We start from the raw sequence: 17,725 nt of genomic DNA, 5'->3' as shown, positions 1-17,725 counted from the left end.
TATTCTCTTCTGGAACTCCTGCTTTGATAAGGTGTTCATGCCTTTGGACTCATGCTTCCACATGAACAAATGTTCCTCACTTCCTGCTTGGTTGACCTTCAAGTGGTTTTCTAGTGCAAATTTGGGGTCAGATGGTCCTTCATGAGCGGCCCAATAGGTCTCCTCTCCTTTGGTAGGCGATGATTTCGTACATGGAATACAAAATTTGGTGGTTGGGAGTCCATTACGGTCTGTTGTCTGAGAGACACCGCTCCTGGTGATGTGCTTCACTGGGTGGAATTCTTTGTATGCATTTACAGTAAATTCTCCTACTCTCGCGATTGAATAAAACATGGTTGTGAGGCAGGTGAAGATGGCTGTGTCCAGCAGGTCTTCCAAGTTCAGGTTATTACAGATGGCTGCTAAGTATGGGGGAGGGAAAGGGAGGAGACATTTGGGGCGCTTAGACAATGATGGGGCGCATGAGGATCCTCCTTATAAAATTAATTTGAATTTGGTCTGTTGGATAGCCCATTTTCTGCCATGCAGAAGATGCCATGCCCTTAGCGCTGCTGCGAAATTGGATAGGGCAGAACTGGAATAGAAACCTGTGCAACTGGATAGGAATGCTAAAATTAGGTTGGGTGTTGCTGGACACTGGTTATCCTCTGTGACACCATTGTTGTTGCAAAATATGTGGTAGATGGGAAGTTCTATTCTGTAGGTCTCTTTGGTTAATTGAGCCAAGGAGGACCCCATTACGTCTAGTATTCTGTTCAATTGTTCGTCTGAGATGTCGTGGGGTTCAATTGCGCTGATGGAGTTTACTTCCTGTTGGGCTTTGGCTCCTGCTGGGACCCATAATCTTAATTGGTCGTGAGCTAAGCAGTATGGGCGGAGCAGAAAATGGTGGGGTGTGAGGTCTGGTTTGTATTGTTGGGGTTTTGGAGGTGCAAGGGAAATACTGGAATCGTTCAATAGCGGGGTGTTGAAACAGGTGGGTGCCATGGAGTCATTCCTCCTTGAGTGAGTTGGTGATGAGGACTTCTTCTTCTGCTCTGCTTATTCTGATTCTCTCTGCGGCTTGCTGCACATTGAGAGCTCGATTGACAAGCTTAGCAGCTGGGGTGGAGTAGTTTCCCTCGCATAGATGGTGGATTTCAGTGGAAGACAGTGGCTCTGTGGCATCGATGATGAAAATTTTAAGCTCGGGTGGAATGGTGACTGCTGGGAGAAGAAAGCACTGGGGGCCGTATACTCCTCGTGAAGGTCTGTCGGCTGGGTTAGACCCACTGGCAATGTACTTTGTGACAACGTCGAAACGGTGGGGTATATGGTTGATGAAGTTGTATATTCTGTGGAAAACACTGTTGATGGCCTTGTTGTGGTGCCTGTGCTTCCACCATCCTTCCACCACTCCAGTATTGTCTCCTTGGATAAGGATTTAGCTGCTAAGGCCAGGGATAGCGGCGAGAACATGGATGAGGAGCTCTGGCCCTACTGCCTCCACCCAACCTATGTCTCTTTTGCCTTCAAACGTGGTCCACCCTGGGATTAGCCTTCAAGCCCGCCAGTATCCGCCGACTACTACCCCTATTCCGATGCCTGAACTTGTGTCAGAAAACGCGAGGGTGTCTACAAGTTGGGTTGGGGGGTGAATGATCCTGGACATGCCTCCTTGTTGCAGGAGGCTGGACCACCAGTTTATGTCATCGCTTACATGAGCACCGGTTCTATGCGGCATGAAAGGTTTCTCGTTGCAGTAGGCGAGCATGTCTTTGAGTCCGGTAAGGTAGGCCCATCCTTTCTGTGCTGCTGAACACGCGTGTAGTAGTTTGCCATAGAGCTCTTGTACGTCTTATAGAACGTGAACTCGGCACTTTCTCCATTTGTGTATTGTGGCCATATACTTATCGACCTTAGTGGAACTCAGTGAGACTGTTCTTGAGTTGCAGCAAAACCCAATATAAATGGTGGATTGTCGAACAGGTTGGTCTTTGAGCTTCTCCTAGATGATACCTAGATCATCTGATATGAGATCTATGTCCTGGATGCCTAACGTGAATAGAGTGTCATGCGCTGATCATGTAGAGCATTGTGATAAGTCCTGCAATGGTTGTGAACAGTCTTCACTTCGTTCGTTTAGCTGTCCACTGACCGCACAGATGTCCCCACACCAAAGTCTACCTCCTGATTGCTGCATGCCATCCTTGGTGAAGTGACGGTTCCATTCTTCTCATTGTTTGTTGTAGCTGTGCAGGTACTTGCGGTGGATTCGGAAAAACATATGGTCGTCTACCCATTTATCGAGGGATTTCTGCTCCTCCATCTGCAATGTGACCGTAAACTCTGGCCGAGGGTGTGGCTCCAAACGATGTGCAAGTATCCATGCAGAATAGATCTTTTTATATTCTAACAACTCCTGCTGGCCATTGGGAATGGTGCAGCAGGATCATACATTATGCTTCTGCGACATCGCGGGTGGCCGCTTCCGATCCTGGGGGGAGACTCAATATTAGGTGATATATCATCAAGAATTTTCCCCAAGCTGTCGGGAAGTTGTTTGCATCTATGTACAAGTTTATCAACAAATTGGGGAATGTGGTATTCATCATGCTCGGAAATGAAAAGTTTTGGACAATTCTGAACTTCCCTGGCATGCCTGGTTTGGGAATAATAGCCAGGGGTGAGGATTGGAACGGGCCCATCAGGCTCTTGAGTTCTTCCAATTGGAAAGGGCCAATGTACCTCCCTTTGTCCAGTTCTTTCAGTCTATATTGAAACCTAATCTTAGCCAAATCTTCCTGCTGCGGGTATGGCTGTTTCTGTGAAGGAGCCGTCTGCTGTGTGTGAGTGACTTGCTGAGGGCATAGTATGTTCTGGTTGTTTGCTATGAAAGCTGCTGTGGCTAGCTAGTAGCGTGTGATGAATGGTTGGTAGCGTACAATTGTGGATTGTGAGGATGTTGGTTATTGTGAGTATAATCATCATATCACATCATTGAGTGGTGTTTGTTAAAAACACGAGATGTTGGTGCCACAGTGGGCGTGTTTGTTGTGAGGAGCAAAGCCGAGTGATTGGCCGGTGTGCGCCGTCGTAGATATATGATGTGCAAGCATGTGATACACCGAGTGGTTGTCGGCATGTGATGGCTGATGAGGGGGTGATGATGTGTATCAGAGCATGAAAGGGTGGAAAGAGGGTAGATGCAAAAAGGGTTGAGTGTGGTTTCTCAATTGGCATTGGGGAATAGACTGACCTGAATTGCTAAAGCTGTTTCCTTGTCTCACTTCTCATTGTAGAGTTCTTCCCTTGCTTCAAGGAGGAGTTCTTGATTTATTTCTTCTAAACTCCATCCTTGCAATGTGGCTACCGTTAAGTGCCAATGACGGCACTGCTGTGATTGGTAGAGTAGCAATGCTCATTGCTTGAGAGGATCCGGTGCATGCCTACAATGATGGAATGTGCATATCCACTCTGTCGTTGGGCCAGTTGTGGACCTTCATCATTAATATCATATGTGGTGCTGCCTCATTAAATTGCTCCCAGGATAAATGTTCATCCTTCACTACTGCTGACGCTTTAGGGTCTTTCACCGCTGCTGCAGGTACCCATGAGTGTATTCCATCAGTGGCTGGCAACATAACGAGCGCATTGGGTTCATTGATTGTTGTGGCTACCTTTGCATTATTGAGACCTTTGTTGGTGAAATAGTGTAGCTCGCAGTAGTCACCCGCCTTGAGCTTTCCTTTTTTTTTTTTTTCTTTTTTTCCTGTTTTATGTCCATTGAGAGTGCTACTCTATGTAGGACATTACTGTCAAGTCAAGGGGCCCCGTGCCCCGTGCTATATCTCCAAATCCTCAAATGCATTGGTGTAGGGCGTACCCTCACCAATCCGCCGTTCCCGCCGGCCGTTTTAGATGAGCAATTTGTCGAAGATGTAGTGACTAGAGAATATACTGTTAAGTGTTTTGATGTGACGAATGTAACATAACGCGTGCTCGGCTGCTTTCGCAGACCAAACAGAGAAAGAGTAAGGGATGCGGTAGGGTTTTTAGTGTGGAATAAGTTTTTGAAATTCGGGAAGCGCGTGCTCGCTTCATCACTATGCGGTGGGTGACAATTAGCATAGCGTGTCAAGGAGGGTATTCCATTCGCCTATCGGCTGAATCCTTAGGTTTAAGAGCCTTCGATCTCGTGTGTGCGAGCGGGAGTGTTTTAGTTTTGGGTAGGATAGGAGCTGGGCGATTATGTGGTGGGGTGATTAAGGGAGTGTATGGTAACGTGGTAGCGTGGCGTTGGGATGGATGTCATGGAGGGTGAAACTGCGAGGGTGAGGCTGTCAATCTGCTTGTGCTGGGGGTAACAAGATTTCACCTAAGGTTGATTTTAGGCGACACGTGGCATTAACAAAACAAACCAAATGGGGTATGGCTTCGGGTGCTGCTAGGAGGTGGGGTAGTGAAGTGGATTTGCAACCGAGCGCACGAGACAGGATGTGACGTTCTCTTTGATATTGGGGGCATGCGAATAGATAGTGGTGTATGGTTTCTTCTGCTTGCGGGCAGTGAGGGCAATGGGGGGAGTCTGCTTTGGTTAGTCAGTGCAAGTGTTTGTTCAAGGGGATGTGATGAGTGCGGAGACTGATTAAGAGGCTGGTGAGTCGTTTGGAGTAATGAGCAGTGAGCTTGAGAAAAAATCTGTTGGGCGCGTTGGGATCTATTTCGTGTAGGCGTTGATATCGGGGGGAGGTGGGCCAGATCCTCGACCACCTGGCTTGCACTTGCGTTCGGTGGGCTTGTTTCAATGCTGCAATGCTTAGCGGTAGCGGACCGTTACGAAGAAATTTGGGGAGCAACGCACGGGGACTTGAACGATGAGAGCCTTCTGCTGCTACTTTCGCTGCCTTATCCACTTCTTCGTTACCATGTACCCCTTCATGGCCTGGGACCCATCTTAGCGTTATGTCATAATGCTGGTTAGTCCTCTTTACTGCGCATAGTAACAGATACTAGTGCTGCCTGGTTGTCTATAGAGATCGACAATGGGAATTCGATTTGCTGTTCTGTGGCTATGAGTCTGGCCGCTAAGGTCAGTCCTACCATTTCGGCCTCATATACTGTATGTTCTTCGCTGGGTCCCAGGTAGTAGCGTAATGTGCGTGGTGATCTTCCTGCCCGAAAAAGGATGGCAGCGGCACCAATACCTCTGTTGTGGCCCGAACCATCTGCGTAGACTTGGATGTGGTCCGGTAGGTCGTGATGTTCGTCTGCGGCTTCCATTCTTGATGCTGCAATGTGGACTTTGTAGGGACATGTGGCGGTAGGGGCTCTTCGGGCTGGAATCAAGGCTTCAATTTCATCCGGCTTGATGCTGAGATAATGGGTGAGTTTGGCGGTGAGTGTTTCCTTGAATTTGGGCCAATCGACCTCACGCCAGTTGAGGCGTGGTGTGGCGTCCGTGCGTGGGGCTTCGAGGTTGAGTTCTAGGATTATGGGCAAGTGATCAGTCTTGGGGCCTCGACGAGAGGGGTTGGTCGAGCAGGAGACCACCGCCTCGATGATGCCTTCCGTGCTGAAGGTGTTGTCGGGGCGAGTCCAGTTTCCAGTGCAGGAGGCTTGGAGGGTTGGGATTCCAGCGGGGAGAAGCTGTAACATTCCATAGTCAGCAATTAGGTCAATAAGCGGGCTACAGGTAGTATAATTAAAGAGGTGCCGGTTACGTGTATCTTCCCACATGGGATGGTGGCGGTTGAAATTGCCCAGCCAGAGCATGTGATCTTCAGCTGAAGGTCGGAGTTCGGTGATGTTCTGGTCGAGGAACGTGTTCAGCGCTAGGAGGGTGAGCTGGTGCGTGCAGTCGTTGTAAACGTTGATGATCGAGCATGAACCATACTCTCCTGATAGTTGAAGGACGACGATGTCTGATGATGGGAAGGGTATTTGACGCCAGGTGTTTGTATCGAGCGATGTGTTAACGAACGTAATGGCTCGTGAGCGGTCCTGTGGGTGTGAATAATGGTTAGTTGGGTATAAGACGTGCCAGCGATGGCTGGCACGAGTGTTGCGGAGGAAGTTTATATGCGGTTCTTGTATGATTAGGAGGTCGTAGTTGGAGATGTCTGAGCTGTTCATGAGTGATTCTTGGGCTACTAAGGAGGCGTTAAGGTTTTGCTGCCAGATCTTGAGGCCAGTGTTGGGGGTTTCCGGTTGTTCAGGCATTGGTCAATGGGAGTAGGGGGAGTGCGTTGGGACTTGAGGGAGCGGAGTAGAATGGGGATGAAGGGACGACTGGGAAAGTTGTTGAAGGGCCAGGGAGTGTAGGTATCTGATGGGTTTTGGACGTTGGCTGGCTGGGTGATGGGGCTGCGGTTGAAGTGGACAGCGGGGTGGGGGCGGCGGTTGAGGGCTGCAAGGTGGTAGGGAAGCTGAGGGTGGTTTGTTTGGTTTGGGGGATTGGCGTGCGTAAGTTGGCGTTAACTAGACGAGAGGGCGTGCTGTTAGATGGGGTGCGAACGGGAGGCTTAGGTGGGAGTGAGGCGTGGGTCCATGAGTTCTCTGTAGGGAAGAACAGCATCTTGTTTTCCGGGTACATTTCATCTAATGTCGAGCATCTGCGCAAGAACTCTGGGCATTTGCGGCTCCAGCTCGTGTGGGTCTGACTTTTGCAGTTGACGCAGCATTCTGTGCGGAATGCATTGCACTGAGCTGTCCAGTGTCGTCCACTGCACGTACCACACGTGTCGTGTGGAGCTGAGCAGTTGCGGGCAATGTGTCTGAATTTCTGGCATTTGGCATAGCGCGTAGGTTCTTTCTTGTCTTTGTTGACTGTGTATTGTTGAGTGTCGATACAGAGTCCTTCCTTGAGGGTATCATTGGCTGTGTTTGCGTCTCGTAGTTGCAGAAGGGCGAAGGTGTTGCGTTGGTCTTTTGATTGGCGTTGGGGGGGCTTGATCCATCGGAGGGAAGCGATGGAGTTGGGCGGAAGTTTGTTTTCGTTTTCGATCAGACGAGGGAAATCTTCTCGATCAATCTCGTACATAATAGGTAGGAATTGGATTACGACTGCATAAGTTCTGTCCCGAACGCTGGCCGAGGCGTCCAGGTGAGCTTCCAATGCCTGTCTGCCAGTGGGACTGCGTAGCCAACTCGCTAGCTGCTCGTTGTTGAGTTTGATGATGACACCTCCATTGCAGAGACATTGTACGGCTCGCACTGTACCCTTGGGGGTGTTTGCCGAGCATATCACCAGTAGCATGTTGGATATTTTCTTGGCGATGATTGAGTTGGTGTCGTCCTGTGCGAAGAGTGTGCGTCCTGGAGTAGGGTCAAGTAGGATCTGTTTTGCTCGTATTGCGGCCCTGGCTACTGCTTGGTTGACAGGTGGAGGGGGAAGTGTGGCTGCGATTGAGCTGTAGGTGGGGCGGGCTAGTGATGGGGATGTGGGATGTGATTCCGCTGGCAGGCATTGGGAGAATTGAGTGGAGAAGGAGTTGATACTGTCTTGCGTGGATTCTAGTGATGGAGTGAGGGTCTTGCAGGAGTTGTTACAGTCTTCGATAGATTCATAGAGCATGTCCACTGTGTCTTCGATCCTCTCTGCCGCCATCTGGAGACTCTCTTCTTTCTCGTTCCTCTCTCTCTCTATTACGCCATGAAGCTTTGTGGTCTGAGTCAGTGAGTCTTTCAGCTCCTCGGATACAGAGTGTATCGCTGCGACTTGGGGTGAGATGGCTGCTACGACATTGTTTACTATACTGGTGGTCACGGAGTCAGTAAGGTGGAGAATCACGGCTTCTGCGATCTCTGATGCGGTCAATTGTTTTAAGATGAAAGCCACCGCTCGAATGGCGTTGACGACTGGAAGAGGGGTGGACTTGGCCATTTGCGTGATTTGAAAAAGGATTCCGGTGATGTGAATTAGGGTGAGTGGTTCATCCGCTTGGCGTAAAAGTACGCTGGCCAGGTACTTTTCTGCTGAATCAATGTTTGTCACTGCACCTGGTAAGGATTCTATATCGTCTTGCATCATTGAGCTTCTGGAGTTTCGAGTGGTTGGTGGGCTTGTCCCGTCCCTTGGGCTCTTTTTCTTCTCGGGCATTGTGGGAGGTGCCATCTGTGAATGTTAGTATCTATAATATGTTTTTGGGTTTTTTAAGGGTTCTATTGATTGGGTGGAAGACTGTTGGTGACGCCGTTGGGCGTGTTGACCTGGTGTGGTGTCCAGGGTCTTGATTCGGGGTGCCACTTAGTGTGGGACTAAGAGGCGATCCCTTGAGCTTTCTTATAGTGTATATGGCTGGGAGGATAGACAGGGTGGAAGGAACTTTTCCCCGATGAATTGAAGTGTACTTGCTTTTGTTCTTTTTTTGCTCTTCTAGGCGAGCTGCCTCTTCCTCCTCCTGAAGCGCTTGCTGGAGCTGTATGTTCTCTTCCTCTTCCCTTTGATGGATTTCGTCCTTACATTCCATCCTGGCAGCCCAGCGGACTTTGTCTGCATTATTAGACAATGTCCATAGTGCTGCTAGCATGCGGGCTACTTGGTTGTCATTAGTCCGTCGTCAACCAACTGTTGGCATGCTTGGTGGTGCTCATCTGTAGTAAAGTCTGGTGTTATAGCTTCATTTGGGTTCTCCATTTGAAAAGAGTTCCAAAAAACTGGTACTCAGTAGCTAGTACTCAGAAGTTGGAAAAGGCTGCAAGGTGGGTAGAAGCAAGAAGTGCTGCGCCACCTCGCTTATTCACATGTAGACTATATTCTGAGGCTAGCATAGAAACCCATTGTAGCTGAACTGAAGGAATTTCATGCCAAGCACCACTGCATCAACATCAATCATTGCAAATACCTTCAAAAGGTATACACACTTGAGGGATATACTGTTGCAATGGGAGCTGAATGGGCCGCTTCTAGAGGCTCCTGAGTGACCAAAGATGATCAGGACTAGAGTCCAGAGTAAGTTGCCAATGTATTCAAGTATAGTAAAGGTATACAGTACCTAGAGTCCAGAGTAAGTTGCCAAAGAGGCAGGGAGCACTGGACTCTGGGATATGGGCGATGTATGGTAAACAAATGTAAACAGACAAGCCATAACACAAAGGTAAAGGATAACTCGACCTAGACAAGTCCTAGGGAGGTCAGGAAAGTGAGTGAATGGTCAGAGAAATATAGGTAATGAATATGTACGTATAGATACCATGAAAAGGATAGAAAAGCATACTGTAGAGGTGAATGATCATATAACTAACATATACAGGTGAATGGCTGCAAATTATTGTTCACTCAACAGTTCCGGATGGAGACAAGGATGATAGGGAGGATGATGAAGTGAATGAGGAGGCAGTAGGGCTTGAGGATTTGGTGTCACATCTCACAATTTAAATTTTATACTATCAATTCCATACTCTCATTTGCTCCCTTCATGCCCATGGAAGCCAGCCAGCATCAAGTTGTAGCACTCACATCAGTTGTACAATATTTGAAAGACGGTAGATGAGCCAGGTCCGCCAAACAACTGTTTCAATTATATTTCATGTCCTGGCTGCTTATAGGCCACACCCATGGAACTTTGAAGGAGCGGAGCCAGGTCCACTAAACAACTACATTTTCAACATCATTGCCTCAACTGCTAGCATTTTCTGCATCCATGGACTGCAATCTCACTGCAAATGATGTAGTAGCCAGTGGGATTACCAAGCAGTGCACTACAAGGGGTCTCGGATAGTCTCCTCCAACAAGTGATCACCATATTAGCAACAAATGTGAATATACTACTCATACAACAGACGACTCGGATGTTGTCGATTCATCAGCAGGTGCCCTCGTGTCCCCGCCTTCACGGCCATTCACCTTAGCAAGCCGGTCTCCAACAACAAATAAATCACTAGCTTGCCTCTCGAGGTATCTATCCTTGTGACTCTCTGGAGTTCACATTCCTATTTTCTCACCCACAATGGAATGAAAATAACAATCACATTTTTAGGACTAGGCAGAGGGGATCACTTTAAACTTACAGTGTTCATTGCACACAACAAGGTGAGATTGCTGCGGGATTATCACAGACTCACCGTCACTGAAAAGCAAGGTTACAACATTTGTGTTCTCAAAGCTTGAGAAGCGAAGAACCGTACTGCATGCACAAACCCCAAAGCCATCCAACACAATGTGAATGCTGCATTCACATCAATGGATTGTGAGGTATGTTTTCATCTTGTAATTGTGCTTACAGCTCAAGTTGCTGAACTTACACTCAGTGGATGGCTCTTCATGCGCACACTGGTATGGAAGGATTTTATGTTGCTGCATGTGGCAGAATTTAGGATCTTGTGGAGCCAAAAATATTTTTCACCAAGAAATCTCAACAGTTCATTCAGGACATCCTGGGAATTGAACCACAGCACTTCAGACTCAAATTAGAAGCCTTCATTATTATCAAGCTGGGTATGTCTTTCCCTCAGCATTGTATGCTACTAATTGTCTCAAAGATGAATATGTGTCTCTCAACTGTGCATGGCCACTTAACAAACTCATCAGTGAATGTCGCAAGCTTATTCAAGCCGAGCTAGGTACACATTCTTTGTGTTGTCAAATCTTATTCCGCTACTAACATAAATATTGATTAAGATTTCATTTGGATGGAGAACAATGTGTCAAGCAAGGTGAAAAGGAATTACACAAACTATGAGTGTGCTATTGTCGAGCATTATGGCATCGAGCTACACAACTGGCCTCTACCGGAGACAGTGAAAAATCCTTCTAAGGTGGGTGGAAGGGCACATGTTCAGACATTACTACATGCTCTCAAATCCCATTTGTGCAAGTGGGTCTTGCTCTCAGAGGATGATGATCTTGGCGACAGGATGAAGAACATCTGAGTATATCAGGCACACAGGGAGCAAGTTTATGTGCCGAGAAAAGCAAGGGCATGTGCATCACAACACACGGGCAAAGAAATTGTTGACAGCAATGAGTCAAGCTCAAGCTCAAGTTTGGAAGAAGATTAGTATCATAGGTGACATAAATCACTGAGCGCAGCACTCATTTGCTTTGAAAAATTGAATGTGTGGTGGAAATTATCACAGCACTACCAGTGTTCGAGTTAGGGTGGTGGTAAAGTACTGTCAAAGATGAAATGTTCTAAAGCTCCATACAAATCAATGATACAAGTGGGTATGTAGGTAGAGAGTGGGGTAAAACATAAGAAGAAGACACTTTAAGAAAATCAAAGCGAGAAGGAACACAGCAACATTGAGGAAGATAACAGACGTCCAGTAGAGACAAAAGAGTAGGGCTTGTGGGAAAGGAAGGGAACTTGTTGGAGAAGATAGCATGGAGGTTCAGCAAAGTGCACATTGTTAGTAGATAAGACTAGATAACTCCCTTATGATATCTGAATATTCCTACCCTATTTTCTATTACTTAAGTGACTGCTGACTTGGAGTGCTGTGGGTATTGCTGAAGTACTGCAACAGAGGCTTTCCCCCCTCATTAGTGACATATATGCTATGCTACAATTGTTACTAATAAGCATGAGAATAGGTGTTACCCAGGTGATGATGCCTGATCTTTCCCCTGACAAGCCCCCCTTTCATACAACAGCTATAGATCTTGGAGATGGATATATTCTCTTGCATAAGTGTCTGTTAGACTGTGCTCAAGGGGCGGATCCAAAGGGCTTGGTTTCAGCTCTTGCACTGTGCCCCTTACCCAAGTACGTGCCCTTAATTTCCAAAGGCTAAAAACAAGGCCCGGTGGAATATGATAAATCCCGGTGGGCTTCAAAGGGAAAGTCTAGCGGGAAACAGAGGGTTGGTCTGGCGGAAAATGGGGGATTAGTCCGGGGGAAAATAGGGGTTGGATCCGACAGCACTACAGAGGGAAAAGCTGGCAGAAAACTGAGGATTAGTCCAGCGGAAAATAGGGGTTTAGTCTGATAGAACTAGTGTTGCCACAGCTCAGACAACAACTTTTGAAATAAATTGACATTGTGGGCTGAATAAAATTCCTTAAATCATGAGAATATTTATGTAGGTAGATTGGGCCAGGAACCAGGGGGTTACCAGAGGACATTTTTCACTAGGATACATTGTTGGCCCACCATGAAGCAGCTCAGTGATAACTCCAAAAGCCAGACTCTTTACTGAGTTGCTTCATAGACATGTGAATATGCATCTCTATGAAAAATGCCCATATGTAACCCCCCGGTTCCTGGCCCAATCTACCTACATAAATATTCTCATGATTTAAGGAATTTTGTTCAGCCCACAATGTCAATTTATTTCAAAAGTTGTTGTCTGAGCTGTGGCAACACTAGATAGAACTACAGAGGGAAAGGTCAATGGAAAACAGGGGATTCGTCCACCAGACTGGAGGGGATTTTCCTGGTGGAAAATAGAGAATTAGTCAGCCGGAAAATAGGGGGATTGGTCCACCAGAAAATAGGGGCTTTAGTCTGGCAGAAACGGCAGACAGAACAGACAGGTGGAAAGACCAAAAGTGTCATATTCCGTACCTGAAGCTTCTCGTCCGGTCCGGTCCATCCGTTCTCTCGGTTCCATTCTAGAATTCATTTCCCCGTGTCCCCATTTGTATATGCTTCTTGATGCCCCTATACGCCCGGATCCTTCTGACAGTTAATATCCGGGTTCATTCTGATCCGTCCGTTAGTCTATTCATTTTCCTTTCATTTAACTTGTCCCCCCTGTTTCATTTAATCTCCGGCTCCATTCTCGATCGTCCGCAGCAGTTCATATCCGTTAGTACATTTTCTACATAGCCCTCTGATCCGAAGACTGCGCTTCGGCCGGACGTCCGTCGGATACCTTATAGTATATAAACCCCTTGTAACCCGTAGTATATCCTCAGTTCAAATATCATCTTAGACTCAGTTCATTCCTCGTGTTCCCTCGGCTCTTAGGATTGTCTTCCTAGTCCGACCCTCCGAGCCTCGGGATTATATCCCTAAGGCTAAATCCCTCCGCTTCTACCTTCGGGTAGTCTGTACCTTGTTAGTTTCTACCCGGACGAAGTCTTGGGTAGTCTTCCCTCTCTCGTCCGGCCCGTCTATACCCTTCGGCCGACGATATCCAACCCCCTGTAAATTAGGGGCACGTACTCGGGTAAAGAGCGCAGCGCACGAGCTGAAGCTAAGCCCCTCCGGTCCGACCCGTTGAACACGGTCTTAACAAAAAGACAGGAAGACCAAAAGGCGAGAAGGCCGAAGCTAGAGGTAAGGCTACACTAGACAATGTCTAGAGTAGAAACTGACGGAGGTAGACTACCCTAAGGTAGAGGCAGAGATATAGCACACAGAATCAATCCGAGGACTCAGAGTTTGGACAGGGAAGTGGACCCGGGCCCATGGAAATAGGTCCGGATCCCCAAAAACAGCAATGAGGATAATCTCAGGTGATATTCAAACTGAGGAAACTACTACAAGTTTACAAGGTATTATATATATGGACATGTGCAATGGGGACACAGTCAGCGGAGATCTTCGAGAATGGAGACAGAGATGAAGTATTGAATGGATCCAGGCATAGGAGATATGATCGAGAATGAAGTTGAATATTAACTGTCAAGCAGATCCAGGCAAATAGGGGTTAGGACAAGGGGACTATACAAATGGGGTAACCAGATAGAAGCAGGACTGGAAATGAACTGTCAAGCAGATCACAAGAAATGGAGATGGAGATGAACTGTGAAGTGGATCCGACATTTTTAGGGGTTAAGTGGGTCCGAGGCTCAGGATCCGAGTGGGTCCAATGTTTAGGGGTTAAGTGGATCTGAGTGGATCTGAGTGGGTCCAATGTTTAGGGTCCAATGCTTAGGGGTCAAGTGGATCCGAGCGGGTCTGACATTTTAGGGTCCAATGTTTAGGGGTTCAGTAGACCCGAGTGGATCCGATGTATGAGTGGGATCCGATGAATAGGGGATCCAACATATAGGGGATCTGATGTATAGGAGATCTGACAAATAGGGACTCAGGGTATGCAGGAGGAGCAGATGAGCAGGCACACAGTAGATTTTCAGATGCAGGGCAGCGTGAAGACTGAGGAATGTTCTCTATGTCACAAAAGTGAAGGGTGTTATGTTCTCAATCAACGGTGTCGTCCAAGTTTGGATCGATCACGCCGCTTCCTTTGGCGGCGCTAGCTCGAATGGTATCTTTGGCCGCCCAGGCGACGCTATCGTTGTGATTTTCAAGTTTAACGGTGTGCAGGATCTGCTGAAATGGGTAGATGATTATATCTTTTTCCGCTATCCCACAGTAAGCTTTCTGCGCTCTCTCCCTTCACTCGCCTGGGTCCTATCGTTCTCCCCTCCCACAAACCTGCTCACCCGCAGATGACGTGAAGAGGTTGGTGGTGGGGTCGAAGGAGACAAAGGAGGTTTTGGTGGTGCCACAGGCGCGACCGCGACATTCTCCCTTGCTGCAAAAGATGCACTTGTGCACGGGGAAGTTCTGTGAGGAGGGGTGAGACGAGTTGGGGGCATTGCCCTTGGGGGCTGAAGGGGTGACGAAGTCGCTGCGAGCGGAAGAGACTGAGTCGTTACAAAAGGAAGTGGAGGAACCACCCCCCCGTGAACCGGAATGGAAGGAGTTGTTGCCTGGACACATGCTGGGGTCTCCATTTCAGTGAGAGCGGGACCCGTGGCAGGGGAGGAACCAGCGCCTGGAGAGTGCTCCTCGTCAGAGGATGCAAAGGGTGGAGGTTCGGGAGTCTCAGGAGCCGGAAACCGGCGTGTGTGGACCATGGAGGGCAGAGGAACAAGGCGAGGGACATGACAGAGACAAGGAGAGCCTGCAACAGCAACAAAAGATACAGTGCAAAAGCTACAGACTACGACAAGCTGCAGCTACACACACGATCCTCGAGGCGCAAATCAACAGAGGAACGACTAAGTGGAATGTTTGTGCCACGACAGATCAGCCTGAAAACCAGCATCCCATGCTCTCGTGCCTCGGGCACAGGATGCATACATAGGGGACCTGATGTATAGGAGATCTGATGAATAGGGACTCGAGGTATGCAGGAGGAGCAGATGAGCAGAGGAGCAGAGGTCATAGCAGGGCAGACTAGCTCCAGGGATCTGGACTTTGTATCGACAGGTTAGGGGTAGCAGGGCAGATTCTGCTGAGGGGTATGTCCAGTAGAAACTGGGATGCGGGGTTATCCTGCCGAGGGGTAGGGATAGGGCGAAGGTATAGCTTGGCTATGTTTTGGAGGTCTGGACATTGATTGTCGGGAGAGATTGGATATGGTTCAGGGGCTCAGTGTATGGTATATGACAGTGTCCCTTGGTGTTGTAGTGATAAAGTGCTTCTTATTCATCATGATCTAAGGATGCTTGCAGCTCCTGCTTCCACTGGCATGTAACTGTAAAGCTATCATCGACACCCGCACAGTCATACCACTTTCAGTTTTCACCACACATGACATATTTTTAGTAGATCCCATTTGGAGGAGGGTGACTTAGGGTAGTGAAGGACGATTGTGGATTGAGCCTTCTCTTGTATGAGTTGCTTAAAATTTTCATACTGTCGGCTCCCACATTGTGATCTGGGGCACACATATGCACCAGCCCATACTAAATTTCATTGCAGCACAGCAGGCACATGCCCTACAAGAACAATTCACAGAGACTCAACTCAAGTTAAGCAAGACCAATGCCGAACGTGACACCATCAAGTCAGTCATTCTCTCCTATCATAATAATACTTAGACCAAAGCTACCATGTCTTGTTTGTTTTAGGGCGTCTTTTACTGAACTGATCAGTGTGCTGCAACTCCAGGATTGCGCTGACCTGCTGAACTTCAGTCTCACAAACAAGTTGTTGATGGAACACAACAAAGTTTGTCCATTGCAAGACTGAGCGGATTGTGACAAATATGTCAAGATCACTGAGTCTAGAACTTGAACTTGGGGTAAAGCCCCATGGCTGGAGCTTGAGGATGGTAGACCTGTCATGGTCGAGCAACTCAAATAAATTTGTAAGGTTCTGCATGCAGCCTGGGCTGAATTAGTTGTTCAGAAATTAGCTCCACCCACTATCTGCGCTACCGGAAAGAAGCTCGTATTCAACATCATGGTGAAACAATTCCCACTATTCCTGTTTGACCACTGTGGCTGGAAAGTCAAGCTGCTTTGTATTACCAATTACCCATCCTGGCGTAAGAACAACATTGGGAACAACAGAAACTGGAAGGACCTACCAAGCAAGCTCTCAGTCAAGGAAGAGCATATCAACGACTCAGATGAACTTGATGTAGAGCACAATGGACCCCAGGCTAAAGGAAACAGCAAGCAACACCTGTATGACAATAGCAAAAGTGTGGTCCACCAAGACCATTTGAAGAAACCTAAGGCTTTGAACAGACAGCGAAATTCAAACAGAATTTCAAATTTCAGATTATGTGATGCACAGCATGTGACTTCCTAGTTCGTCCGTGTCACACCAGGCCCGAGTGCATTAATCAATAATAAAATATACACTGGCTAAGATGAGGCTGAGCCATCCACATCAATACTATACAAGATCATTCATCACCCAGAGTACCCTCACATTTATGCCTCTCTCTGACACCTCGAGTTTAAGCTTTGGACACTCCCTGAATGCGCTGTTGGAAATTTGACTTGCGAGGTGTAGAAGGGGCTGTCTAAGAAGAAGGAAAGCATGAGCTTGAAATATCTAATCAAACAATTGACATTAGTATGTTGTAATGCGATAGGATTTGGTTACCTTGTGATGGTGTCAGGAGACCGCTGGAAGCGCTCATCAACATGACAAGTTGGGAGACCAGTGACACAGGCGTATAAAAATATTGCTAATTGTTCCTCAAGGGAGACACCATTGCAAGATTGTTGAAATCTGTGTCTATGAAGAACTTCAAGCAGCTCTTTGAACATCTCTAAGTTGACACCCAGGTTGTGCTGAATCCAGTCTGGGTGGCCTGTCGTGAGCTCAAGAACCCATGCTTGACCTGTCAAGGCAGATGTATGGTACGAGATGTTCTGGCGCGCAGTTAGAATAAGGTTGTGGTATAGTGCTGATATCTGAGCGATAAGGCAAGCGATCAGTACAACGAAATGATGCTGTCGGATTTCTTCCCACTGTCGGACAGTGTGCTGCAGCAACAATTGTTCTTGTTGATCAACAAAAGGTTTGTACATATGTACAGGAATCATATTGTAATTTATCATACATGTGGGGGGTCAGGGGGGGAGGAGTTTTTTTTTTGTCTGCAAAATCTATGTTACTTTCTGTGATACTAGGAAGTCACACTGGTCATGTGGCTGCATCACATGATCTGAAAAATGAAAAATGAAAAATGAAATTCTGTTCAAATTTTGCTGTCCGTTGAGAGCATAAATGTATGTGTTTTCTCTCTCTCGTAATTCTTATTGACTCACATTAACACAATTAGTTGACTCAGTGCCATCTCTGCTGCTTCATATTGAACTGAAAGGCATGTGGTGTTCTTTCTTTTGTTATCTTGTTAACATCAATACTGCTATTTGACCCTGACACTACATATATTGCAACCTTGCTCTCAACCAGTATGCCCCTGTATCCAGATCAAGACTCCAGGCCTGGCACTACCACCAATAATAGTCTAATTACCACAGCCCACTCCACAAGCCTCATCTCTTCCCCAATCACCTTTGCGCCAAACTGTGTATACGTCTGAAAATAAGACCTTGCCAACTTCTCACACACTAGGAACATCTCACGACATACAACAT

At 47.4% G+C, this 17,725-nt stretch overlaps 5 protein-coding genes across 5 annotated transcripts; 2 read left to right on the top strand and 3 right to left on the bottom strand.

Moving 5' to 3' along the window:
- Positions 1-3,428: 3,428 nt before the first annotated feature.
- On the bottom strand, positions 3,429-3,722 carry DEU56DRAFT_748978 (uncharacterized protein; the record flags this gene model as incomplete). Its single annotated transcript, XM_041349390.1, has 1 exon — positions 3,429-3,722. A coding segment is annotated over one exon (294 nt), but the record flags the coding sequence as incomplete, so codon positions are not given.
- A 4,389-nt stretch (positions 3,723-8,111) lies between these two features.
- On the bottom strand, positions 8,112-8,510 carry DEU56DRAFT_761852 (uncharacterized protein; the record flags this gene model as incomplete). Its single annotated transcript, XM_041350595.1, has 1 exon — positions 8,112-8,510. The coding sequence occupies one exon, from the start codon at positions 8,508-8,510 to the stop codon at positions 8,112-8,114; it is 399 nt and encodes a 132-aa protein (XP_041201417.1).
- A 1,652-nt stretch (positions 8,511-10,162) lies between these two features.
- Positions 10,163-10,851, top strand: DEU56DRAFT_761851 (uncharacterized protein; the record flags this gene model as incomplete). Its single annotated transcript, XM_041350594.1, has 5 exons — positions 10,163-10,174; positions 10,297-10,417; positions 10,462-10,542; positions 10,601-10,737; positions 10,798-10,851. The coding sequence occupies 5 exons, from the start codon at positions 10,163-10,165 to the stop codon at positions 10,849-10,851; spliced, it is 405 nt and encodes a 134-aa protein (XP_041201416.1).
- A 3,215-nt stretch (positions 10,852-14,066) lies between these two features.
- Positions 14,067-16,421, top strand: DEU56DRAFT_761850 (uncharacterized protein; the record flags this gene model as incomplete). The annotated part of the gene is made up of 8 exons (XM_041350593.1): positions 14,067-14,246; positions 14,638-14,889; positions 14,997-15,005; positions 15,090-15,121; positions 15,432-15,448; positions 15,585-15,669; positions 15,879-15,972; positions 16,014-16,421. 8 exons carry the CDS (start codon positions 14,067-14,069, stop codon positions 16,419-16,421), a joined length of 1,077 nt encoding a protein of 358 aa, XP_041201415.1.
- A 371-nt stretch (positions 16,422-16,792) lies between these two features.
- Positions 16,793-17,014, bottom strand: DEU56DRAFT_692113 (uncharacterized protein; the record flags this gene model as incomplete). The annotated part of the gene is made up of 1 exon (XM_041347153.1): positions 16,793-17,014. A coding segment is annotated over one exon (222 nt), but the record flags the coding sequence as incomplete, so codon positions are not given.
- Positions 17,015-17,725: the final 711 nt, after the last annotated feature.

The sequence above is a fragment of the Suillus clintonianus genome (assembly GCF_016758775.1).
Source record: "Suillus clintonianus strain FC179 chromosome Unknown DEU56scaffold_173, whole genome shotgun sequence".
Lineage (NCBI taxonomy): Eukaryota > Fungi > Basidiomycota > Agaricomycetes > Boletales > Suillaceae > Suillus > Suillus clintonianus.
This window is presented reverse-complemented; position numbering and strand designations above follow the sequence as displayed.